The 20,548-nt window shown below is 48.4% G+C and overlaps 2 protein-coding genes across 16 annotated transcripts in view; one reads left to right on the plus strand and one right to left on the minus strand.

Annotated features, from left to right (window-relative positions):
* Nucleotides 1–13,510, plus strand: part of hdac5 (histone deacetylase 5) — a 66,169-nt gene extending 52,659 nt beyond the window's left edge. For 8 of the 10 annotated variants that reach the window (XM_072712424.1, XM_072712425.1, XM_072712428.1 and 5 more), the window contains 14 exons: nucleotides 943–1,108; nucleotides 1,603–1,736; nucleotides 1,845–1,968; nucleotides 3,147–3,196; nucleotides 3,652–3,759; nucleotides 4,664–4,719; nucleotides 4,821–4,908; nucleotides 4,995–5,114; nucleotides 6,053–6,150; nucleotides 6,457–6,575; nucleotides 6,784–6,917; nucleotides 7,013–7,097; nucleotides 7,197–7,350; nucleotides 7,947–13,510. In XM_072712424.1, coding sequence (XP_072568525.1) covers nucleotides 943–1,108; nucleotides 1,603–1,736; nucleotides 1,845–1,968; nucleotides 3,147–3,196; nucleotides 3,652–3,759; nucleotides 4,664–4,719; nucleotides 4,821–4,908; nucleotides 4,995–5,114; nucleotides 6,053–6,150; nucleotides 6,457–6,575; nucleotides 6,784–6,917; nucleotides 7,013–7,097; nucleotides 7,197–7,350; nucleotides 7,947–7,986 — 1,476 coding nt within the window. In that variant the 3' untranslated portion in view covers nucleotides 7,987–13,510. The remainder of the gene's footprint in view (nucleotides 1–942; nucleotides 1,109–1,602; nucleotides 1,737–1,844; nucleotides 1,969–3,146; nucleotides 3,197–3,651; nucleotides 3,760–4,663; nucleotides 4,720–4,820; nucleotides 4,909–4,994; nucleotides 5,115–6,052; nucleotides 6,151–6,456; nucleotides 6,576–6,783; nucleotides 6,918–7,012; nucleotides 7,098–7,196; nucleotides 7,351–7,946) is intronic. The other 2 variants (XM_072712423.1, XM_072712419.1) reach the window with 1 other exon arrangement.
* A 72-nt stretch (nucleotides 13,511–13,582) lies between these two features.
* Nucleotides 13,583–20,408, minus strand: g6pc3 (glucose-6-phosphatase catalytic subunit 3). Of its 6 annotated transcripts, none has more exons than XM_023820835.2 (7): nucleotides 20,328–20,408; nucleotides 18,208–18,488; nucleotides 17,628–17,734; nucleotides 17,412–17,502; nucleotides 17,061–17,179; nucleotides 16,450–16,591; nucleotides 13,583–14,301 (listed from the first exon to the last, which is right to left on the minus strand). In XM_023820835.2, the coding sequence occupies exons 2-7, from the start codon at nucleotides 18,423–18,425 to the stop codon at nucleotides 13,959–13,961; spliced, it is 1,020 nt and encodes a 339-aa protein (XP_023676603.1). In that variant the 5' UTR covers nucleotides 18,426–18,488; nucleotides 20,328–20,408; the 3' UTR covers nucleotides 13,583–13,958. The 6 variants fall into 6 exon arrangements, with proteins under 6 accessions (XP_023676603.1, XP_023676604.1, XP_023676602.1 ...); XM_023820836.2 differs by lacking the exon at nucleotides 20,328–20,408 and adding an exon at nucleotides 19,689–20,089 and having other exon boundaries at nucleotides 18,208–18,445; XM_023820834.2 differs by lacking the exon at nucleotides 20,328–20,408 and adding an exon at nucleotides 19,594–20,089 and having other exon boundaries at nucleotides 18,208–18,445.
* Between the last annotated feature and the right edge of the window lie 140 nt (nucleotides 20,409–20,548).

The raw sequence follows: 20,548 nt of genomic DNA on the forward strand, positions 1-20,548 counted from the left end.
AACTCCCATCTCCTTGTTCCCCCCCCCCCCAATATTAGCCCACCAGGATTCGAGGTCTTCACAGCCGCACTTTTAAAACGGCAACGTGCACGCGTGTCTGTTACGTGTGTCGCGTGTCTGTTACGTGTGTCGCGTATCGGGCAGCATGGCCCAAAATCGCAGCCTTAAGGACGTTATTGAAGTCAGCCGCAGAAACGCAGAGCCCCTCCCTGCAGACTCGTCCCCCCCCGGCCCCCCCCCCAAATGTCTGTCTTCTCTCTGTCCTTAATACTGTTCTCCTCATCCGCTGCTCCCCCTGAATACAGATGAGCTCATGGAGGACAGAGGCGTGAATCTCAATGGGGGAGAGTAAGCCTGTTCTGCAGCCCCTCCCTCGGTGTTGGCTGCCCATTCATAACGAGGAGGAGGGGGGGGGCGCCGCACTGCCGCTTCAAACGCGCAGTCAAGCACTCTTCCCGTGTCTCTCCGGCGAGCCACGGACAGGGACCGCTGTGTGTGTGTGTTACCCATCATTCCCCCCCCCCGCCCCCCCACAGCCCCGAGCCTGGGGGCTCAGTGCTGAGCATCCTGACAGAGCGCAGATCCTGCTTGCTCGCCCGCATGTTTACAGAGGCAGTGCAGACGCAGCCCCTGGCTGACAAAGCGCAGCCCCATCAGGCAGTCGCCGAGCTGCACATATAAGGTGCTACTCTGTCTTGAGCGGCTAGTCCCGCCCTCCCCGCCCCACTCGCCCTCCCCGCCCCACTCGGCCGCCCTGCCCTGCCTCATGCAGTTTCTCTCCTTTGATGGGCAGTGTGCAGCACAATGGATTCATAGTTTTTCTTTTTTCTCCCAGTATGATCTGGGTAATAAGTATCTGTATTTAGAATCTGCTCACAATTGGTCTTACTCCTTTCGATCCATCATTCTCTACCCCCCCCCCCCCCCCCCCCCCCACTACAGTTTTCAGACCAGCAGCACCTGCAGCAGCTCCACCTTTTCCAGGCGTCCTTGTCGATCACCGGCATGCCCCACAGGCCTTTGGGAAGGGCCCAGTCCTCCCCGGCCTCGGCCAACCTTAAAGGCCCCCCCATGAGTGAACTTGCTGTGAAGCCTCTCTTCACTACAGGTGAGACTGCACTGGAACTTGCTCGATTCGGTCAGTAATCACACAGCAGTAATGTCATACCAGTGTGCCTGTATCCTCCCTGGCTCTGATAAATATGACGTCATCCTGTTTGCTGGGTAATGGTCACCCAGCCAGCCTGTAGCCTAATGTCTGTTTGAATAGGGCTTTCCTTTCTAATGGTCACCTATTAAATTACAGCAGATGTAGCGGGGAGAGAGTGACACCTTTGTGCAGGGGCACCTCGTCTGTGTAGCTTTTATGAAGGCCTGGTCAGAACATGCAGCATCGAAGATGGGATGAATCAGGAAATCAGGATGAACATGGGAAGCAGCTTATTACACTCTAGGTTAAAGGGCACTGAAACAGAAGCTGGGATTTATCGCTTAAATGAACGATGGGAACAGTGCTGCACAAACGTGACGTGGACTATGTAGATATGACAGGAAATGTTGGTTATGGCTGGTAATATGAATGGTCTCCTTCAACCATCACAGGTGTGGTGTACGACACGTTCATGCTGAAGCACCAGTGCATGTGCGGGAACACGAACATACACCCAGAGCACGCCGGGAGGATCCAGAGCGTGTGGTCACGGCTGCAAGAGACGGGGCTGCTCAATCGCTGCGAGGTGAGGGCGGGGCCCCCTGCTGGTCGGAGGACTATAGGACAATCAGTCTTAATCTTCAATCTGGGATCCTTTATATGATTGGGTTTATATATGAGCGTGTTGTCTAAGCAGAGGATCCGGGGAAGGAAAGCTACCCTAGACGAGATCCAGACGGTCCATTCAGAACATCACGCCCTGCTATATGGCACCAGTCCTCTCAACAGGCAGAAGCTGGACAGCAAAAAGCTCTTAGGTGAATCATCATCTCTGTTCGTGCATGGGTGTGCTTGGGGGGAATGTGTGTCTTTGTGTGCCGTAACGAGTGTGTGAGCCGAGTGTGTGCGTGTCTCTCTGAGCAAGCTCATGTGGGCGTGCGGACAACTCCTGAATGATAAATGCAGGCTGCATCACAGACTCTCCAAGGTCTCGACTCTGCAGAGCAGCCTTTGGTCACACACTCATACACAGCTTGATGTGTTCTGAACGATGAGTGCCTCTGATGGCCAGGTGTATTTTTAGCCCTGGGAGATGTGAGCCCCCACCACTGCCACCCCCCTCCTCCGACCGTGAATCATCGCGTTCTGTTTGTGAAACCTTGATGGTGGGTCCAGATGTGAACAGCGTCCTTTCCACGCTGGAGTCCGAGATGGCTCCCTTTGCGGGTGTGAGGTCATCCGCGAGGTGACTGTGGTCCCCGCCTGTGATGTCGAACATTTGACCCAAGTTTTATAAAACGGATCAGTGGAAGATGATCTTTATGGTCTGAGTGCAGGTTGAAGTTGAAAAATTTCGATTAATTTCTGATACATGATCACCCTCAGCTTTGGGAGGGGCTGCGTATATGTGAATTTCAGCTTTCCTGTGCCACCTGTGTGAGATTAATTATTCACTTTGTAATAAATGATTTATGTCAAGAACACCAGATTGTAAGCACTGAAAAGGACACTAATCAGGCAGACGGAAGCTCAGTTTTAGGGTAGAGCCCTTGACCTTTAACTCTGCAGTGTTCGACGGTGATGGTTTTTGATGTGCATTTAGTGCATGCAGTATATATTTATCTGTTTATATATATGTATGTGGGGGCATAGTGGGTTCACATCTCAAGGACTGGGGGCTCGATTCCTGCTCCCTGCATGTGTACGTGCAGTATTTGATTTGGTTATCACAGACACGTATGAGTTTGTGTATATATGTTTGCATATATTTTTAAGGCATATCTGCTGTATGTGCTTCCTCGTATAAATAATCCCAGTAAGATGATTCTCCTGTGTAGTAATTTTAATAAAACTGCTTGTGCTGTTATTGGCGTCACCGTTTCTGTCAGAGTTACACTGAGCTGAACTTCTGCTGCAGCAAAAACAAGGAGGGGTCTGTGGACGCGGTCATTCTGCTCCCTGACCTTTCCTCTCATGTCTGCTCTGTCTCTTCCAGGTCCCATCAGCCAGAAGATGTACGCGGTGCTGCCCTGCGGAGGCATCGGGGTGAGTCATAGGGGCATAGGAAGGGGGGGGGGGGGCGGGGTTCAAGCCTCGGAGGGTTACGTGCTTTGGGGTTGGCGTGACGTCCACACCCAGCCATGGTTTTAGCCCCTTTGGTACAGCCAGATTCTGATTGGCTCCTTCCTGACTGTGACTCAGATCTGCTTTTACACTGCAGTGCAGCACGGTGGCAGTAATGCAGTTTTTCATAACAAGCATAACTGCAGAAGATTTACTTACCTCCCTTAAAAGTTAAATTATATAAGGTATATACAGAAAGGTATTCCATTTGTTTTACCTTTTTTCCTTCAGTATGATGCAAAAAAAAGAGTCTTTTCAAGAGTCTTAATATAGGAATGTGTGATTACTGAAACGTAGAAGCTTTTATAGTATGAGGGACATTGCCTCGGCAAAGAAGTGCTGAGTGCCCTGTGGCATCTGACTGCTGCCCCCTGCAGGTGGACAGTGACACAGTGTGGAATGAGATGCACTCTTCCAGCGCAGTGCGCATGGCGGTGGGCTGCGTCATTGAGCTGGCCTTCAAGGTGGCTGCTGGAGAGCTCAAGGTAAATGCACCTGGTGCCCATGTGCCCGCCTGCCTGCCCACCCGCCTGCCTGCCCGTTTGCCCACCTACCTGGCCGCCTACCTGCCCGTTTGCCCACCTACCTGGCCGCCTACCCACCTCCCTGCCTGCCCGGCCACTTACCCACCTCCCTGCCTGCCTACTCGCCCCTAGCCTGCCTATATGCCCGCCTGCCAGCCTACCCGCCCGCTAACCAGCCTACCCGCCCGCTAACCAGCCTACCCGCCCGCTAACCAGCCTACCCGCCCGCTAACCAGCCTACCCGCCCGCTAACCAGCCTATCTGCCAGCCTACCCGCCCGCTAACCAGCCTATCTGCCAGCCTACCCGCCCGCTAGACAGCTTAACTGCCCGCCTATCCACCCGCTAACCAGCCTATCTGCCAGCCTACCCGCCCGCTAACCAGCCTATCTGCCAGCCTACCCGCCCGCTAACCAGCCTATCTGCCAGCCTACCCGCCCGCTAACCAGCCTATCTGCCAGCCTACCCGCCCGCTAACCAGCCTATCTGCCAGCCTACCCGCCCGCTAACCAGCCTACCCGCCCGCTAACCAGCCTATCTGCCAGCCTACCCGCCCGCTAACCAGCCTATCTGCCAGCCTACCCGCCCGCTAACCAGCCTACCCGCCCGCTAACCAGCCTATCTGCCAGCCTACCCGCCCGCTAACCAGCCTATCTGCCAGCCTACCCGCCCGCTAACCAGCCTATCTGCCAGCCTACCTGCCCGCTAGACAGCTTAACTGCCCGCCTATCCACCCGCTTGCCTGCCTGCCTATTCACCCACATCCCGTCGAGTCCCCGTAAGCTACCTCGTACTTTCTGCAATGGAGGAACTGAGTGATATTGAATGACTGCACCTCTGCCCCCCCCTCCCCATCTCCCAAACAGAACGGCTTTGCGGTGGTGCGTCCCCCCGGTCACCACGCAGAGGAGTCCACAGCTATGTACGTATCCCCTGTCTCTCTTGACGTTGCTGGTTGGGGGGCGGCCTGTGCCGCGTATCGCCAGCCTGACCTGTCCCTTTCCGTCACCCTCACACATGCAGGGGCTTCTGCTTCTTCAACTCAGTGGCCATCGCTGCCAAGCTGCTTCAGCAGAAGTTGAACGTGGGGAAGATCCTCATCGTGGACTGGGTGAGTGTATCGGCCCCTCGGACTGCAGGGCGCGCCCTTGCGCAGGCGGGGATGGGCGTGTCTGACGGAGTCCTCCTCTCCTGCAGGACATCCATCATGGCAATGGCAGCCAGCAGGCCTTCTACAGCGACCCCAACGTGCTCTATATCTCCCTGCATCGCTACGACGACGGCAACTTCTTCCCCGGCAGCGGAGCCCCTGAGGAGGTTGTCCTTCATTTTCTTGGTCCACCCTGTGTTCCACTGTCCCACTGTCCCCGTCTCACTGTCCCACTGTCCCCCTGTCTCACTGTCCCCCTCTCTCACTGTCCCCCTCTCTCACTGTCCCCCTGTCCCACTGTCCCCCTCTCTCACTGTCCCCCTCTCTCACTGTCCCACTGTCCCCCTGTCTCACTGTCCCACTGTCCCCCTCTCCCACTGTCCCACTGTCCCCCTCTCTCACTGTCCCACTGTCTCACTGTCCCCCTCTCTCACTGTCCCACTGTCCCCCTGTCTCACTGTCCCACTGTCCCCCTGTCTCACTGTCCCATTGTCCCCCTGTCTCACTGTCTAACTGTCTCACTGTCCCACTGTCCCCCTCTCTCACTGTCCCCCTGTCTCACTGTCCCTCCCTCTGGTTTTTTTGGCCTAATTTGTTTGTATTGCTGCTATTTTATTTTCCAACATGCTGCTATGGGGTAGGGTACTGAGAAAATGAGAAAATATCAACCAGTTCTGACTGCTGGTCCATAGCTTCCATTTCATTATTACCAGTTTTATAATTACCATTACCGGCTTATAAATCATCACACACACACACACACACACACACATATATATATACCTCATGGCAATTGATAGTATATTTTGAATCTGTTTCAATCTTTCAGTGCTGAGGATCTTCTGTGTTTCCACTGTGACCTGCCTATTTCCGAGAATCTCCAAATCCAGATGAATTGTGTGTGTTTATTTATTATTTATATTTTCACTTGCACTATTTCGATACTTGAGATGTCTCTGTTGTAGTGCAGGAATCTGTTCTGTTCTGTTCTTGAGCATCAGTCACTCAGAAGTTTGAGAAGAATCGCTGCATTTCTCCAGTACGTCCCCCTTCCCGACCCCCGGAGCGACACTGACCAGGTCCACTTCTGTGTCTGCGCCCGCAGGTGGGGACTGGCCCGGGAGTGGGCTACAACGTGAACATTGCGTGGACGGGCGGCGTGGACCCTCCCATGGGGGATGTGGAGTATCTGACCGCCTTCAGGTACAGATCCGGCTGAGGGACAGGCGCTGTAGCGGTGACGCGGGCGGTGTGAGTCTGGTATGTGTGAGGGGGGTTCTGCGCACCGTGGATGCCATCTGAAACTGCCTCGCCTGTCGCAATGCAGGTGAAGACCGCCAGTCGACCGTGGGGTGTTAACACCCCTCCCACCGTCCCCACTGGCATGCGGGCTGTGTGAGCTGCCGCAGCTGCTGGCCCACACTGCCACCCTGTGGCGGGCTTCTGCCTAATGCTCTCTCTCTCTTTCTCTCCTATCTTTCTCTTCCTTTCTTATCTCACCTTGCCTAGGACTGTGGTGATGCCCATCGCCAACGAGTTCTCCCCGGACGTGGTGCTGGTGTCAGCTGGATTCGACGCCGTCGAGGGCCATCAGTCCCCTCTGGGGGGGTACTCTGTCACAGCCAAATGTGAGTGAACGTCGCCGTCACTGTGTGTGCCTACAGGGGGCGCTGTTCAGGCTGCATGTGACCTGCAGGCTCACCAGTGGTCTGACCTTTATATCCTGCACATTTACTGGTTACCCCCTGACCCTCAATTGTTTAATTAAGCATGTATAATTAATTATAATAAATAATTAAGTGCTTATAAGTGTTTCTGACTGATGATGCCTGTCAGGTTTCGGTCACCTGACCAAACAGCTGATGAAGTTGGCGGGCGGGCGTGTCGTCCTGGCGCTGGAGGGGGGTCACGACCTCACGGCGATCTGCGACGCCTCAGAGTCGTGCGTGTCCGCCTTGCTGGGGGAGGAGGTACGCCCCGCCCCGTCCCGCACACACCACCGTCATCCTGTCACATAGGCCCAGCCGGTGTCCTCATGGCTGCCCCTGGTTGTCACCTCTTGCAGCTGGATCCCCTGCCCCAGAGCGTGATGCAGCAGAAACCGTGTCCTAAAGCCGTCACCTCGCTGGAAAAGGTCATCGAGATCCAGAGTGAGTGCTGGGACCCGTGGAGCCCTTCGAGGGACAGGCCAGCTGCCGTCTGTGCGTGGGGGAGGGTCCTCCTTAGTGACAGCCTCCTCTGCCCCGCAGGCAAGCACTGGAGCTCAGTGCAGCGTTTCAGCTCTGCGGCTGGCCTGTCGCTGCTGGAGGCTCAGCGAAGGGAGAAGGAGGAGGCCGACACAGTCTCGGCCATGGCCTCGCTCACCGTGGACGCCGAGCAGGGCGTAATCCAGGACTCCAGCAGGTATGTGCACCACACCCCCATCCAGTGTGTCATTGCTTCCGGAAATTTCCATCTGCGTTTCAAAATGCCTGTTGTTCACTTTGTCGTCATTGTATTAAATTTCTGAGGTACATTACTAACAACTAAGTGTTCCTTTTTGACACAGTTAGTGCTTTTAGACTGAAATACTTTATTATATTAGGTCAAACTTTTTTTGGGTCCCGACCAGAAGACCAACAGGGACTTGTTTTGCTGGAAGTTACATCACTTGTGCTGTAAAGCGACAGCTCTTAGGTGCCGTTTTATCACAGTCACATAGGGAGATGGTTACTGTAGCTGTGATGTGAGCTCAGCAGCTGAACTCTGCTGACCTTCTTGTATTTCACAGTCACACCGCCTGCTGTCTTTGTCAAAGACACACACACTCACACACACACACACACATCTGGCACAGAGTATAATTAACTTCCTCATTTGTATGTATATCGTAATGCTTGCTATCTTCTGTAGCACGTCATTGAGATGTCTGTTATGGTGGGCAGGGCTAAGGCGTTGCTGTGGATTGGCTGGCTGTGAGCAGGCCGCGTTTCAGTGGTCTGGTCTTCCTGTACCCGCAGGTCCATGGAGGAGCCAATGGAGGAAGAGCCCGTGCTGTAGGGGGCGCTGACGCCCGTCGCGAACCGCGGAACCCATCACTTTCCACCCCCTGCTCCTCCCTCCCCCTCCCCAGATACTGCAGGCCTGTTCTTCTGTCGAGGCCCCTCTCACACCACCCGACGCTGTCGGAGGGCTTGACTGACATGACGAGTCGGACGGATAGACGGATGGGGCTTGTCCCCCGCAAACAGGCTGGTGTTTTTTTTAACGGGGTGGAGGCGGCGTGGAGCTTCGGAGGACTGGACAGCGCAGAAGGCGGTTTGTCGTTTTTAACGCACTTTTCTCCTCCCAAAGCTGGCAGTACGGTATGAAGTAAGGAGAGAGTAGAAGTAAGGAGAGAGTAGAAGTAAGGAGAGAGTAGCACAAACTAACGTACACTCACATGCGTCTGGGAGGAGGAACCACAGTGTTTTCGGGAGTGCACCAGCCCTCGGGGTCGCTTTCATTCTCGTGAGTGTGCGTAACTTTTATCTCTGTTTTCTTTTTTTATTTTGTCAGTGTACTTGTCTGTTTGTTCAGTACTGTGCAAAAGAGCACAAATATATTGTATGTATAACATGAAACGGCATATATACTAGTAACTACACACACATGCACACACACTGTATATTTCTATCCATTTTGTCTACTCTGTGTGTTGGGTCAGGACAGGGTTTGTCTGTGTTTTTGTATTTTCCAAAAGCACTGCGAAAAGGAAAAAAAAAGATCACTCTCCCTGTAGCAGCCGAATGTTTCCGCGGAGAGAGCCCGGTTCTCATACCGGTCGCCCGGAAAACATATTTATTTCCTCACTTGCGGACGTTCAATAGGGTCATGACACATTCAGCTGTTTTTTTTTTTTTAAGTATAATTTCTTTCCGTCCAACTAATACGCTCTCGCACATTCACTGGCACCGCACTTGCTGATCGCTCCCTCCAGGGCAGCCACAAAGCGTTAACGAGGGACACACAAGCTCGTTATAAACGCTGCCGTTTCTCGGTCTGAGGAGGTATTTGCGGCTGCCAAAGCAAAGTGAGCGTTGAAATGCAAGAGGAATTTGGTGCCTTTTCTTAAATAACAACAACAACAATAATAACAATAAAATGGAACAAAAAAAATCCACACACTTGTTACTCTCATTTTTATTGAAATGCCTTAACTTCCTGAAGAAAAAGCGCCAATTCAGCAGATGTTGCAGCCAGGATAGCTAGGATTTTCTCTTTCTCTGTCCTTGTTCATGATTTTCTTTATATCTATCCCCCCTTCCCTATCTTTTACTGTGATTGGTTGAGGACCTGGGATCATGTGCTACATGAGGTCAAAGGGCACCTCCTGGTCCCTGGCCCCGCCCTGTCTGCTTCCTCATTATTTATTTATACTGCCCACTTGGTGGCAGTTTGTGAGGAAATATGTAATATAACGACCAACTCTTTTAATGTCTATTTTGTAAATAGTGTTCACATTACACATTTGTTACCTGAAGCGGTTGTTTTGGTTTTTTTCATTGGTTAGGGAGGAAAGAAAACAGTCACTGTTATCATAGTGTAACAGACAGTATCGATCCAACCATCAAGACTAAATATGAAGTATGAAAGTATTATGTAATAAGTACAGTGTATTTTGTTTTATGGTTCTGTACATTTTTAAGAAATTCCGCCATTTTTAGCTCACTCATTGCGACCTTTGTCAAAACAGTTCTGTAAAGAGAGGTGATCACAGGCACATCTACACTACATCATTTTACACCCCCTCATGAAAAAGGGAATTGAATGGATGTATACAACTTGTCAAATAAAGAAATGACTCTGCATGCCAAAACACCCGTGGAAGACGTGGCGCGTCTGTGTCGGGCCCCGCCAGCGAGCGCGGACAGCTGACGTAGTGCCAACGCACAGTGCCAGCTGAGGAGCCGCCGTCTCGCACCAACCGGAAACGCACCAACCCAAAGGAGACGTGGGAGCTCCCGTGGGCACGACGCCCATGCTTCTCCCCGGTCCTGCCGGCCTGGGACTCCCGTGCGCCTCATCGCGTTGGTCAACGACAGCCTCAACGGGCAAACTTTATCAAAGCTTTCCGCCGTCGGAGGAGGCAGGACTGGCAAACGTCCGAACTCAGACCCGCTGATGCCGCAGTCTCCACATCTGTCTGTGAGTTATATTTGGACCGTCTAACATCCTGTTTCCTCGCCCGTTCTCTCACAGTCGTCTCGACAGACGATCTCCACGCGGTTGTAGTTAAATGAGGACTGATGTTCCCCCAGCCACTTTTTTAAGTAAAGAATGTGATGAGATGGATGGATGTGTCTCTCAGACGTGCAGTTAGAGATGACTAAAGACCTCTTTGCTGAAGCAAGTTCCCTTTTTGTAAGAGTTTGTTGCAGCTGGATACAGCAACACAATCAATAAAAATTATTCATGCTCCAACAACGGAAGCGCGACTATTTAGAGGAATGTAAACTGTCATATTACATGAGAAGTAGGAGCAGTGACAAAGATGGACTCTGTCATTTTGACCGTGTACTGGAAGATATACTTGTATAATATGAATAATTCACCATTGAAAATAGCTTTATTGTTGTGCCCATGCTATTTTGCTATTTAGTAAATATGTATATTTATTGATATTTCATATGTTGTGTATACTGGTATTAGTGATCTATGATTGTTGAGACTTAAAGAGTAATTGTATATTTTTTGACTTTGGAAAGAGAGGTCTGTTTTTCCACGTCGTCTCCTACCACTGCTCGGGTGTTCAGTCTCCATGCAATGTGGTTGGATTTTGAATATGTGACCATCTTTTACCATATATTTTCAGTATATAAAATCTTTGGTTATATTAAAACACAGCCATTCAAAATGATCAAAGCACATTCCTCGATGTCTGTTCATTCAAATGCTTTCTTGTAGAATGTGTAGAATATATATAGATATATGCTATATATACATATATATTTACACATACACATATGTACTGAATTGCACAGTTGAGTAATCTATTACTGTGAATATCCTTACTGAAAAATCCTTGTTCCCTTTTCTTTATTTCATGTGATTTTTATGATTGCATTGTGTGCAGTGTTCCTCTGGTGAAATGGTGAAAAACCAGTTCGGATCTTAAAGGGAACGTTCTTGTTATTTAAATAATTTTAGGGTGTACACTCAAAACCTTTTTGTAAATGATTCTCATTGTAGTCACTTTCCTGATTTTTTTTCTTCTTCTTCAAGGCAATGGTCCTCTAGTTTCTTCTGAAACTCAACACATGTATTCAGTTACAATACACAGAGAGGGGTAGAAGCTTTCAGAATGAGAGATCTCCAGGTTTCAGTGGTTTGGATGACCTGAATGGAGCTGTCCAGGAAATTGCTGATGCATTAATGTCCTACAAAGACTGCTCTTGTCGCTGCAATACAATGTATGGTGACTAGGTAGCTTGGCAACTTTGGGGAGCGGATGAGCTGTTGCTTGTAGGTTTTTCAGGGAAACAGACCATACAACTTCTACAAACTGACGCTGCTTCAAATCCAGCTAATGCGAGGGACTTCTGACAATTTATAGCAATATAGTTTAATAGTTCTTGTTTTGGGTTTTTTTTTTCCTCAAACTCATTTACAGGTTTTACACCTTTCAGATGTGAACTCAGAGCCGTGGTCTTGCAAAGGGGTCGTTAGTCAAGACTTACGGCTCCATCGCCATCCCACACGCTTGGTGTTGCAGTTGTATGAGCCAGTGTTTCCAAACCTGGTCCTCGGGGGGGCTCCAGACGGTTCACATTTTTGCTCCCTATCAGGAAAAAAAACATGGTCGTAGGTCTTGAATAATGACCCCTTTGCAAGACGTATCAGGAAGCAGAAGTATGGGCTACTTGGGGGGCCCTGGGAGCCAGTTCGATAAACACTGGTTAAACTTTTGCTTTTACCTCATATTGTTAGGCTGGGAAGAAGTTTTCCATTGGCGTGGCAGGAAGCGTGTACCTGGTTTCCTTTATGGATTTGTACTGCGTTCTGATGCGAGCTGTCACGGCTTTGAGAGACCTGCCTCATTTTCATTTCAAAAAGGCGAGTTAAGAGACGAACGTGCCAAGTGGCGGTCCTTGGTTTTACCCAACGACGGAGAGCGGTCATGACATATGTCTCATGCCGTTGGAACAGCTTGGGGACGCATAACCTGTCCCTTCCTCGCAGCCAGTCTCATGGAAATAAGGTGATCGGTAAAAATGAAACGGCAACTGACAAATTATTCGTAATGATGAATCAGTCCATCTCTGTAGAATTATTTTTTTTTACAATACTACTTGAGGAAAACGTTCCTTTTATGGTAAAAACGCTACCTTAAATCAAAAGGATGTTAAATACTAAATGAAAATGTTGAATTATGTCACGATGATATCATGTTGAATGAACTGTACTTCTGAGGGCGGAGTCTCCGAAAGCTTTAACGAGCGTGGAGTCTTGTGTGTGTCACCATCCCTCGTGCGCAAAGGGGCCGCGCGTCTCTCCGGCTGTAATGGGCATCGTTTAGCTTATAGCCTCAAAGTGAATCGTGACCCGTGCGGCGGACACACCCACGACCCAATGCTCTCCTTCACCACAGACGCAACAGGCACAGTTTAAACCTCGTCGTTTTTTTCTTTTAATCCCTCTGTTCTGATGTGCCTAGGGCAAGCAATACAGCACTTGAGATCTGCCCGCTTTCAAATACGACAATGGCAGGGGTTATTGTACAGAAATAGTGTTACATTATGCATTAATACACTAGCAGTAATAAGGATATGTTGCATTTCGCACTTTCTTCTAACCTCTCCCAACCCTGTTTACTAGTACATCCCCCTTTCTAGCTTTCAGGGGGTGTTTGAGATGCTGAGAGGTCACCCCCTCCCCTAGCCCCCCACCCCTGTGCTCGCTGTAGAGTTCACCTGAGTCTGTACAGACTTACGGACTATTGGTGATCTTGTGGTAGAGTGACCAGCCTTTTCTATATCACAGCGTTGACGGTCTCTCTCGTTACCATGTCTGCAGCACTTTTTCTTGTCATTTTGACTTTTCCCACACTGAGGTTAAACATCACCGCCCCTTTTCTCCCCAGTGTAATATAAACTGATATGGCACTTTCAAAGCCAGTTTCACAATAAGGGCAACAGGGCACACTTCTGTCCTGTTGTTTTATTTTTCTTTCAAACAAGGATAAAGCAGAACAGCTGAGATGTTTCATTCGGGTTTTGTGTTGCTTGGAACTGATCGACTTTTGTATAAGAACACATTTGGTGGATATAGCAAGCTGTTGAGTGCTCTGTTATGTTCAAGTGTGTCCTTTACAGTGGATTTATGACCTGTAACGTGTTGTACAAAATGTTCATTTTTGTCATTTTCTTTGCTTTTTTTTATTTATTCTGTTTGAAAGAAACCAATGTGAGATTCTCCTTGAGAAAAAGAAATCTTGTAACTTTTACCAGTCTTGGTTCTATCTCTTCAGCGTTTCAGAGTATTTTTTATCATGTTATAACATTTGTCTTTGTGTAAATAAATGACATTGTTTCTGCTGAGACAATAGGCTCCTGTGATTGTAAACGCTCATATGGTTAGAAAAGCCCCCCCCCCCCCCCCCGTGAGTCAGAATGGATAAAAGACACAACGTCCAGCTTTAATATTGAGCCTCAAAGCAGTGGGGAAGCAAAGGCAGTAATACGGACAACAAGAAAAGAATTTCATAGAGAACAGCACTCCCACCCGAGGATGGCCTGTTTGGCTTTACATCTCGATGAGGCAGGAGTGTTGAATGGTTAACTGAAGGAGAGAAATGTCTGACAATGCCCTAAGTAGTAGCAGGTGAACAAAATGGCCAAGCAGATATCAGCGATCATTTGCAATGCCCTATGCATGATTCCCGACAAACCCCGAGTCCAGCTCAGGACGGCTTTCTCCTTAGGCACAGTGTCCGTTCCCTGCCTTGCAGCACATCTTCTCAATAATGTCCATCCCATTCTGCCTAAACACAGTTAGTCCTTCTTCTTCTTAGCAGTTAGATGGTGGACCAGGCCAGGCACGAAGACCATGACTACCTGGGGCACCAGGGTGAATCTGATGAAGATGAGGCTATAGAAGAGCAGGGGAGGTGATGTAGGCAGGGCGACTCTGTTCATGTGGTAGAGGGCCATGGAAGATAGGGCGACGCAGAGCGCTCGCGGTGTCCAGGGGAGGCTCCACCCGCCGGGCTTCCAGTACTGAGCCAGTCCGAGGCCCAGCATGCTACCACAGTCCCGGGTCAGGGACGAGAACGGGGCCGTGTCCAAGCGGATCCAAGCAAGGTGCGAGCACCATTTCATAGCTAGCGCAATGGACCTGCAAAGGAACACGAAACTGGCATGATTTCACAGTGCCAGCAGAGGGCACCGTAAGTGCGGCTCCCTCTGCAGCACCTTGGATTGAATCGTGATCTTTATGACTATGAATAACTGGGTTACATTTAGCTGGCCGTTTAAATGAAGCAGTCCAAAATGCGTACACAACTCAAGGGTCCAACGGGTTTTCCCAGCAACCTAAAAAAACTTCCCTACTTGTACTCCGGAGGGTTACCACAAGCCCACCTGAAGCAGTGCTTAAGCCTTCTGCCTCTCAGAAAAAGTGTTTTCATTCACTTGAGAGAGAAAAAAAAAAAAGTTAACGGCAAAGTTCAAGACCGTGACGAAATGATGATGAATTTATGAATAAATTTATCGACAACACAAAATCGAAAGGCTCTCTCACTCTACCAGGGACTGCCAACATGACGCCTCTGAATTACCCGTCACTGAGTCTACTGTAGGTAGATGAGTAGGTCACAAAAATGGAAATGGTATGAACTATTAATCACATGAATATAATTATGATTTTAGTCATTTTCACAGCATCACTTCCCTACTTGGGGACACACTCTAATATGCCAAACATGTGAACCATTATCCCATCAAAGCTAAGCTGTTGTGCATAACTCCAGCTCTCATTCTTATACATACTACTAATTCAATAGATCTGCCTAAACAAATCCCACTACAACAGCCTGCAGAACATATAAATAAGTTAAAAGTGGGTGTAAAACCCATTTGGCATAAAAAACGTAGTTTTGTGTACAGCGTTATCCATGCTGGGAAGAAGTAAACACAGGAGATCTATTCAGTCTAGGCACACAAGATCAGGAGGCTTGAAAATAACAGAAAACTGTCCTGCACTGTTACAAATGACCTGTCAGCCTTTTAAGGAAAGCTCTGGGTGGACGGAGAAAGCACATCTCCATGGATTTGTGACGGCCGTATTGGTTTCTGGCTGAATTCCTTCTAAATTCAAACTGAACTCTGTTGTGAATCGATGCGTCCATATCGCAGACACTTGGACTAGATTTCCAATTTAGATCAGCTGTTTGTCACACCCCTAAAAAGCAGCACAACAAAGCTAATTAAGCTAGTGGAGTATCGACTGTGTTCCTCCACCGGCCGGCACCTTCAGGTGTGTTACTCTGCTGTATAAAACGTAAGCATGTTTGCGAGCAAACTGCGTGTAACCCAACAGAATATTGCATCATACGAATGTCTTTTCCCCTTATAATCAACTGCATATGAGCTAATTCATGTTTTGGAAGCAAAGATAATGCTAGAAATGCCTGTATATTCAATCTGACATGTACACCTGAGGGCCAGCATTGTGGCTGCCACCCACCTCTTAGCATGCAGCTTCGAACCCAGTGTTGTGTGAATTTAACAACTAACACCTATATCTCAAGTGTCAATGAGGAGGAGCGAACCTGCCAACTGCTGGCAATACAAGGCAAACACGCTTCCTGAATACGACAATGCTACCCTGTTGGCTCTTCAAAAATCAAAATGAGTCAAACTACATCCATGACTTTGCATAACTACATAATACGCATCATGGCACAGGACGGCAAATGGGAAAAAAAAATCTTACTTCCCGCTCTAACCTTGACAGTCCTTAACCTAGTATGAAAAGTATTGTTTTAGAAAATAAGTCTCATTTTGTGACTCTGTAAGGTTTCAGCTATGAGTAATCTGCCAATAAATACAGGCCTTTAACTAAGAACTGAGGGTGTATTTTACCGCTAATGACCAACATGATTTTAGCCCATATTATTCTCAGCCTGGATTGTAAGAAATGCTTAAAATCCACAAATGTCCTGTGATTATTTACTTTAGTAAATCCCAAACACCATTAATGTTATGTCAGTTCTATTGCATAGTTTTACATTTATAAAATTAGCCCTGAGCTGTATTGACCCTTGGAGTTGATCAGTCTGAACTCCCTGGTATCTGTTTGTGTTCCTCTAACTTCACGTGACCTTTTAGCACCAGCAATGAAAACATGAAGATGAAGACAGGCTGACAAGGCGGCGTGCTTCACCTGCTCAGGCAAACGTGTAAGAGGACAAGGCACCCAAACACAGTGTTACAGCCCCGACTCCGCAAACCCCCCCCCCGTGCCTGTTTAGGTGGGACTCACCAGGACAGGTTGATGCCAAAGTACTCCAGCCCTGTGTACAGAAGCAGGGAACCCAGCAGCAGACCCATGCTGACATGAAAGAAGAACCGCAGGGGGCGCCCTTCCGGGACCACGCGGTTCAGGAACACTCCTATCGTGATGCCTGTCATTAAATGAGGGGACAGCAACACTCATATGGAAATACCCACCTCTAAGGCATGTGGCAGCCATACACCATCCATAATAATTCACACACATTGCAGAGGGTTGTCATAAGCCCCCGCTGACAAGACACTTGACGTCAATATTAGTATCCTGCTTGTGTTTCTGCTCGTCTACAGCAGGGGTGCCCAATCTTACCCAGAAAGGGTCACTGTGTATGTGGGTTTTAATTAGATTACTAATTAGAGGACTGATAGGCTGTAGAGTCCTCACACCTGGGTTTAAACATCTGGCCTACAGGTTATCCCAAAAACCTGCACACACAGCGGCCCTTTGTGGATAAGACTGGCCAGCTCTGGGCTACAGAAAGGAAATGTTTCCAAACTCCAGATGTAACTAAACTTTGCTGGGGTTCTCTGTCTGCCCGTTGGACGTGATACGTCAGTGTTCAGAGGAGACAGAGCAGTGACCTGTCAGGCTCCCAGCGATGACCTGATGAGGGAAATGAGCCAGGGTGAAGACCCTGGAGATGCCGACGGCCACCAGCACCACCACGTACAGCAGGTAGGGGGCAGCCCTCAGCAGGACGCTAGGATGGAGACACGCAGTGAGCATCTACAACGAGCAGAAGATACACAGGCAGCCACCATGTTCCTTCACCTTTAACACGTGGAAACCTTTTCTGTACTGACTGTAACATGAACGGTCTATGGGTCCTAAAGTCTAGGAGACGTGTTTTTCAGCTAACAATAATTCATTAGATGAGTTTTTAGGGGAGAAAGGCATTTGTGAACTGGCGTAACAGAGGCCTGGAAACAGACCTACGTGTGTGCAGGTACAGGAAGGAGGCAAGAGTGGAGGCCATGACCCAGCATACGGCGGACGTCACCATGGCGTGACCAGACGGGCTGCCTGTGTGGAGAGACAAACACACGCTGGCCCCTCTCGCTACAGCGGGAGCTGACAATCAGCGGCGCTGAGATGCCATACCAGTGTCCGGTTTGTGTCCCGTTTAACCCGAACTCAGCTTCACCCACCTGGCCCCGTTTCACAGGTGGTAGAGAACTGCCGCACCTGGGGGGGGTTCTTCCCAAACAGACGGGATTCCCCTATCCACCAAAAAGGTCTCTCCCCAAACAGCACCCTATTATTAGACATAAATAAACAACACGCTCAGCAAAATGCAAAAGCACCTGCGCAAAGATATAGGCCAGGGCTATTCAACTCAGGCCCTCGATTCCAAATCCAGCCCTTACTTTCAGTTCTCCCAGGTAGTTAGTTTAATAATTACTGATTCTGATTGGTCAGAGGCTTCACACCTGGTTCACAGGTGAAGGAAGGCTGGAAAATCAGCAGGGCTCGGCCCTTGAGGACCGTGATTTGAATAACCCTGATATAGGCCATCAATGCAGCTCATTTGATCATTTTCTTGTAAAATATAAAAGCATTAAGCAGAATAACTGACAACAAAAAGATCATTCTAATATGAAGAAGAGCTAACGTACATCAAACACATGCGTCAAGCGGAATTATATCACTGTACTGCAGCTGATTTTCTCTCTCCAGCCTCATTCTGCCAGTAATCAGGCGGTATCAGGAGGCGGGAGTCTCTCGTACCATTTAAACATGAGGTTCAGCCATTCCGAGATGGCTGCTACCCAGAGAACAGCCACGCCAGTCCGCCGGCTGAGGTAGTAGGTCACGGGGAAGCAGAGGAGGAAGGCAGCTTTCGGGTCACCCATGTGCGTGACAAACAGCCACACGTCTTCGTAGTCGGCCAGCGTCTTCTGAAGGGCCTCGGCCATCCAGATGCCCTGGGTGTGTACTGACTGCATCCCGGAAGGCCGGCGGTGGACTGTTAGCGCAGTGGACTGTTAGCGCGGCAGGCTGCAACTTCCCTACAAAAGCCAGCAATGATGCCAAAGTAACCAGCCAGGGACAGACCACAGAAGTCCAGTCGAGGCCAGTGATCAACTTGGAAAATAAGTAGTGTAAATCAAAAGTAAAACATTTTCAAAGATCAATAAAAGGTTACTTTGGCTTGCCCTTTGTTACTTCCTTATTGCTTTTACTTTGCATGGCAGATTCATATGTTTATATTGAACTCATTATTATTATAATTATAATAATTTTAGAATGCAGTGCAACATGGGCCTTTAGGACATGGAAGAATTCATAAGGCTCTCATTAATATAAGCTACAACAGCAGCATATACCATTGACTTTAAGTCTTTAGTATGCTCGTTGTTTATACCCTACTAAAGCTGCCGAATCATCTATTCACTTTATTTGGACAATGTGATGACTCCAGAAACATTTCTGCGAGCGGAAGCATTGTATTACAGATTAAAGGTCAGCAGCGTTACTAGACATTTATTAAAAGGACATTTATTAAACATTATTTAAACTAATTAGTGCACATTTATTTGGAGGCGAGGGTTTTACGCACTCCGTAAAACAGCCTGCGTGCACAAGAAGGTCGCTTAGCGACAGGCCCAAGCTGACATGCAAAAAGAACCGCAGGGGGCGCTCTTCCGGGACACCTGCTGAAGGTTGTTGAACTTGTATCAAGAGCTGCTTGGGAGACCCGTAAATATTTCTTCACAATACACATATTAATACCATAATGAGTGATGGTCATAAACAGTCAATTACACAACAACAGAGCGATACGGGGCGGGGGAACAAAATAATAGATTATGTGTGCATCAGATACGTGCGTTAATACATAAGGTTCCCAAGAAGCAGTTTTTTGCCCGCACAAGCGCAAACATCAAACTGCCGTCATGACTCATATAGATACCCTGCGAGTATGTGCCACAGCTGATAATCTGCCCGGTCTGTGGATGCCTACTCATTTCGATAACTACTTTTTAAAATAACTTTTATTTTGTTAAAAACTCATACAAAGTGGCTATCGGCAATACTGAGACGAGACGCTTCTGCCTTAACTGCGTGTAGGCTTAGAAGAGAGTAGGATCGTGTTACCTGCCCGTTGCCTACCTAAAAGGTGATGTACACGGAAGCAAAACAGTGCTTTTCTCTTTTGATTGCGCACAAACCACAGATCCGGCAAGGTGAAAAACAACACAACTCACGCAGCAAAATAAAGATGATATTTTCTCGGCTTTCACTTTGTCTTATTTCAATCACAGCCCAGAATGCCTAGATTAATTTCATCTATGTTTAGCCAGGGCACTGCGTTTCCCTTTATGGTAACAGCAAGCGAAGAGGGACAAACTTAACAAAGTGACAGAACTTAAATTCTACTTAGCCGCTTTTTGCTGCGTGGACTCCTGGTGCCACTTTACCAAGCTGAAATGGGAACACTAGCATCGGAAGACGGGGAATACAGTGATCACGAATATAAGTCACGGCGAAAAACATCTTGTAACTACAGCCAGCAGACTAGGCTTATATTGTTAATGTCAAAATCAAAAAGTGCTCTTAGAATAGCAATAACAAGTGTATTTAAATTACGCTACATTTGATCGCTCGGGGATGAAAACGCGAATGTAGCGCGGTTTTGTGATATTTATATAATTTGCATCCGCTGTTTATCGTAGGGAAAATAACCTCTGCCCGGGACAGCCTCAATAATTTATTTTAAGAAACCAACATTTGATACCAATCCCATCTAATGTGAGTACATTTTTTATTAATGTCAAGAAGGGCGGCATAATGACTCAGCGGGTAGTCCCCCATCACCTCACACTTGGCTTTGATTCGATTCTCACCTCTGTATAATTGGAGTGTGTGTCCTCCCCACGTTCATGACGGTGCTCACACCTTTCATGCACATGCTATTCAGCCTTGGAGACTATGAATTATTTGTAGTGTGAATGTATCTGTGCGGCAGTGACCTAAAGTAAATTGGCATCCTACCTTGGGTGCAGCTCCAGGTCAGCATGACTGTAACTGGATAAGTGGTTTTCGAAAATAGATGGATAAATGTGAT

Source organism: Paramormyrops kingsleyae, chromosome 5, assembly GCF_048594095.1.
Source record: "Paramormyrops kingsleyae isolate MSU_618 chromosome 5, PKINGS_0.4, whole genome shotgun sequence".
In the NCBI taxonomy this organism is placed as follows: domain Eukaryota; kingdom Metazoa; phylum Chordata; class Actinopteri; order Osteoglossiformes; family Mormyridae; genus Paramormyrops; species Paramormyrops kingsleyae.

Bases quoted from the DNA above. Each gene is read 5' to 3' on its own strand.
- g6pc3 (XM_023820835.2), bottom strand. From the start codon at position 18,425: ATGCAGTCAGTACACACCCAGGGCATCTGGATGGCCGAGGCCCTTCAG. The intron at 16,592-17,060 runs GTCACTGCTCTG...ATTTAATGACAG, and splicing joins CATCGCTGGGAGCCTGACAG to GCATCACGATAGGAGTGTTC. The intron at 14,302-16,449 runs GTGAGTCCCACC...GTTCCTTTGCAG, and splicing joins TTTGGCATCAACCTGTCCTG to GTCCATTGCGCTAGCTATGA.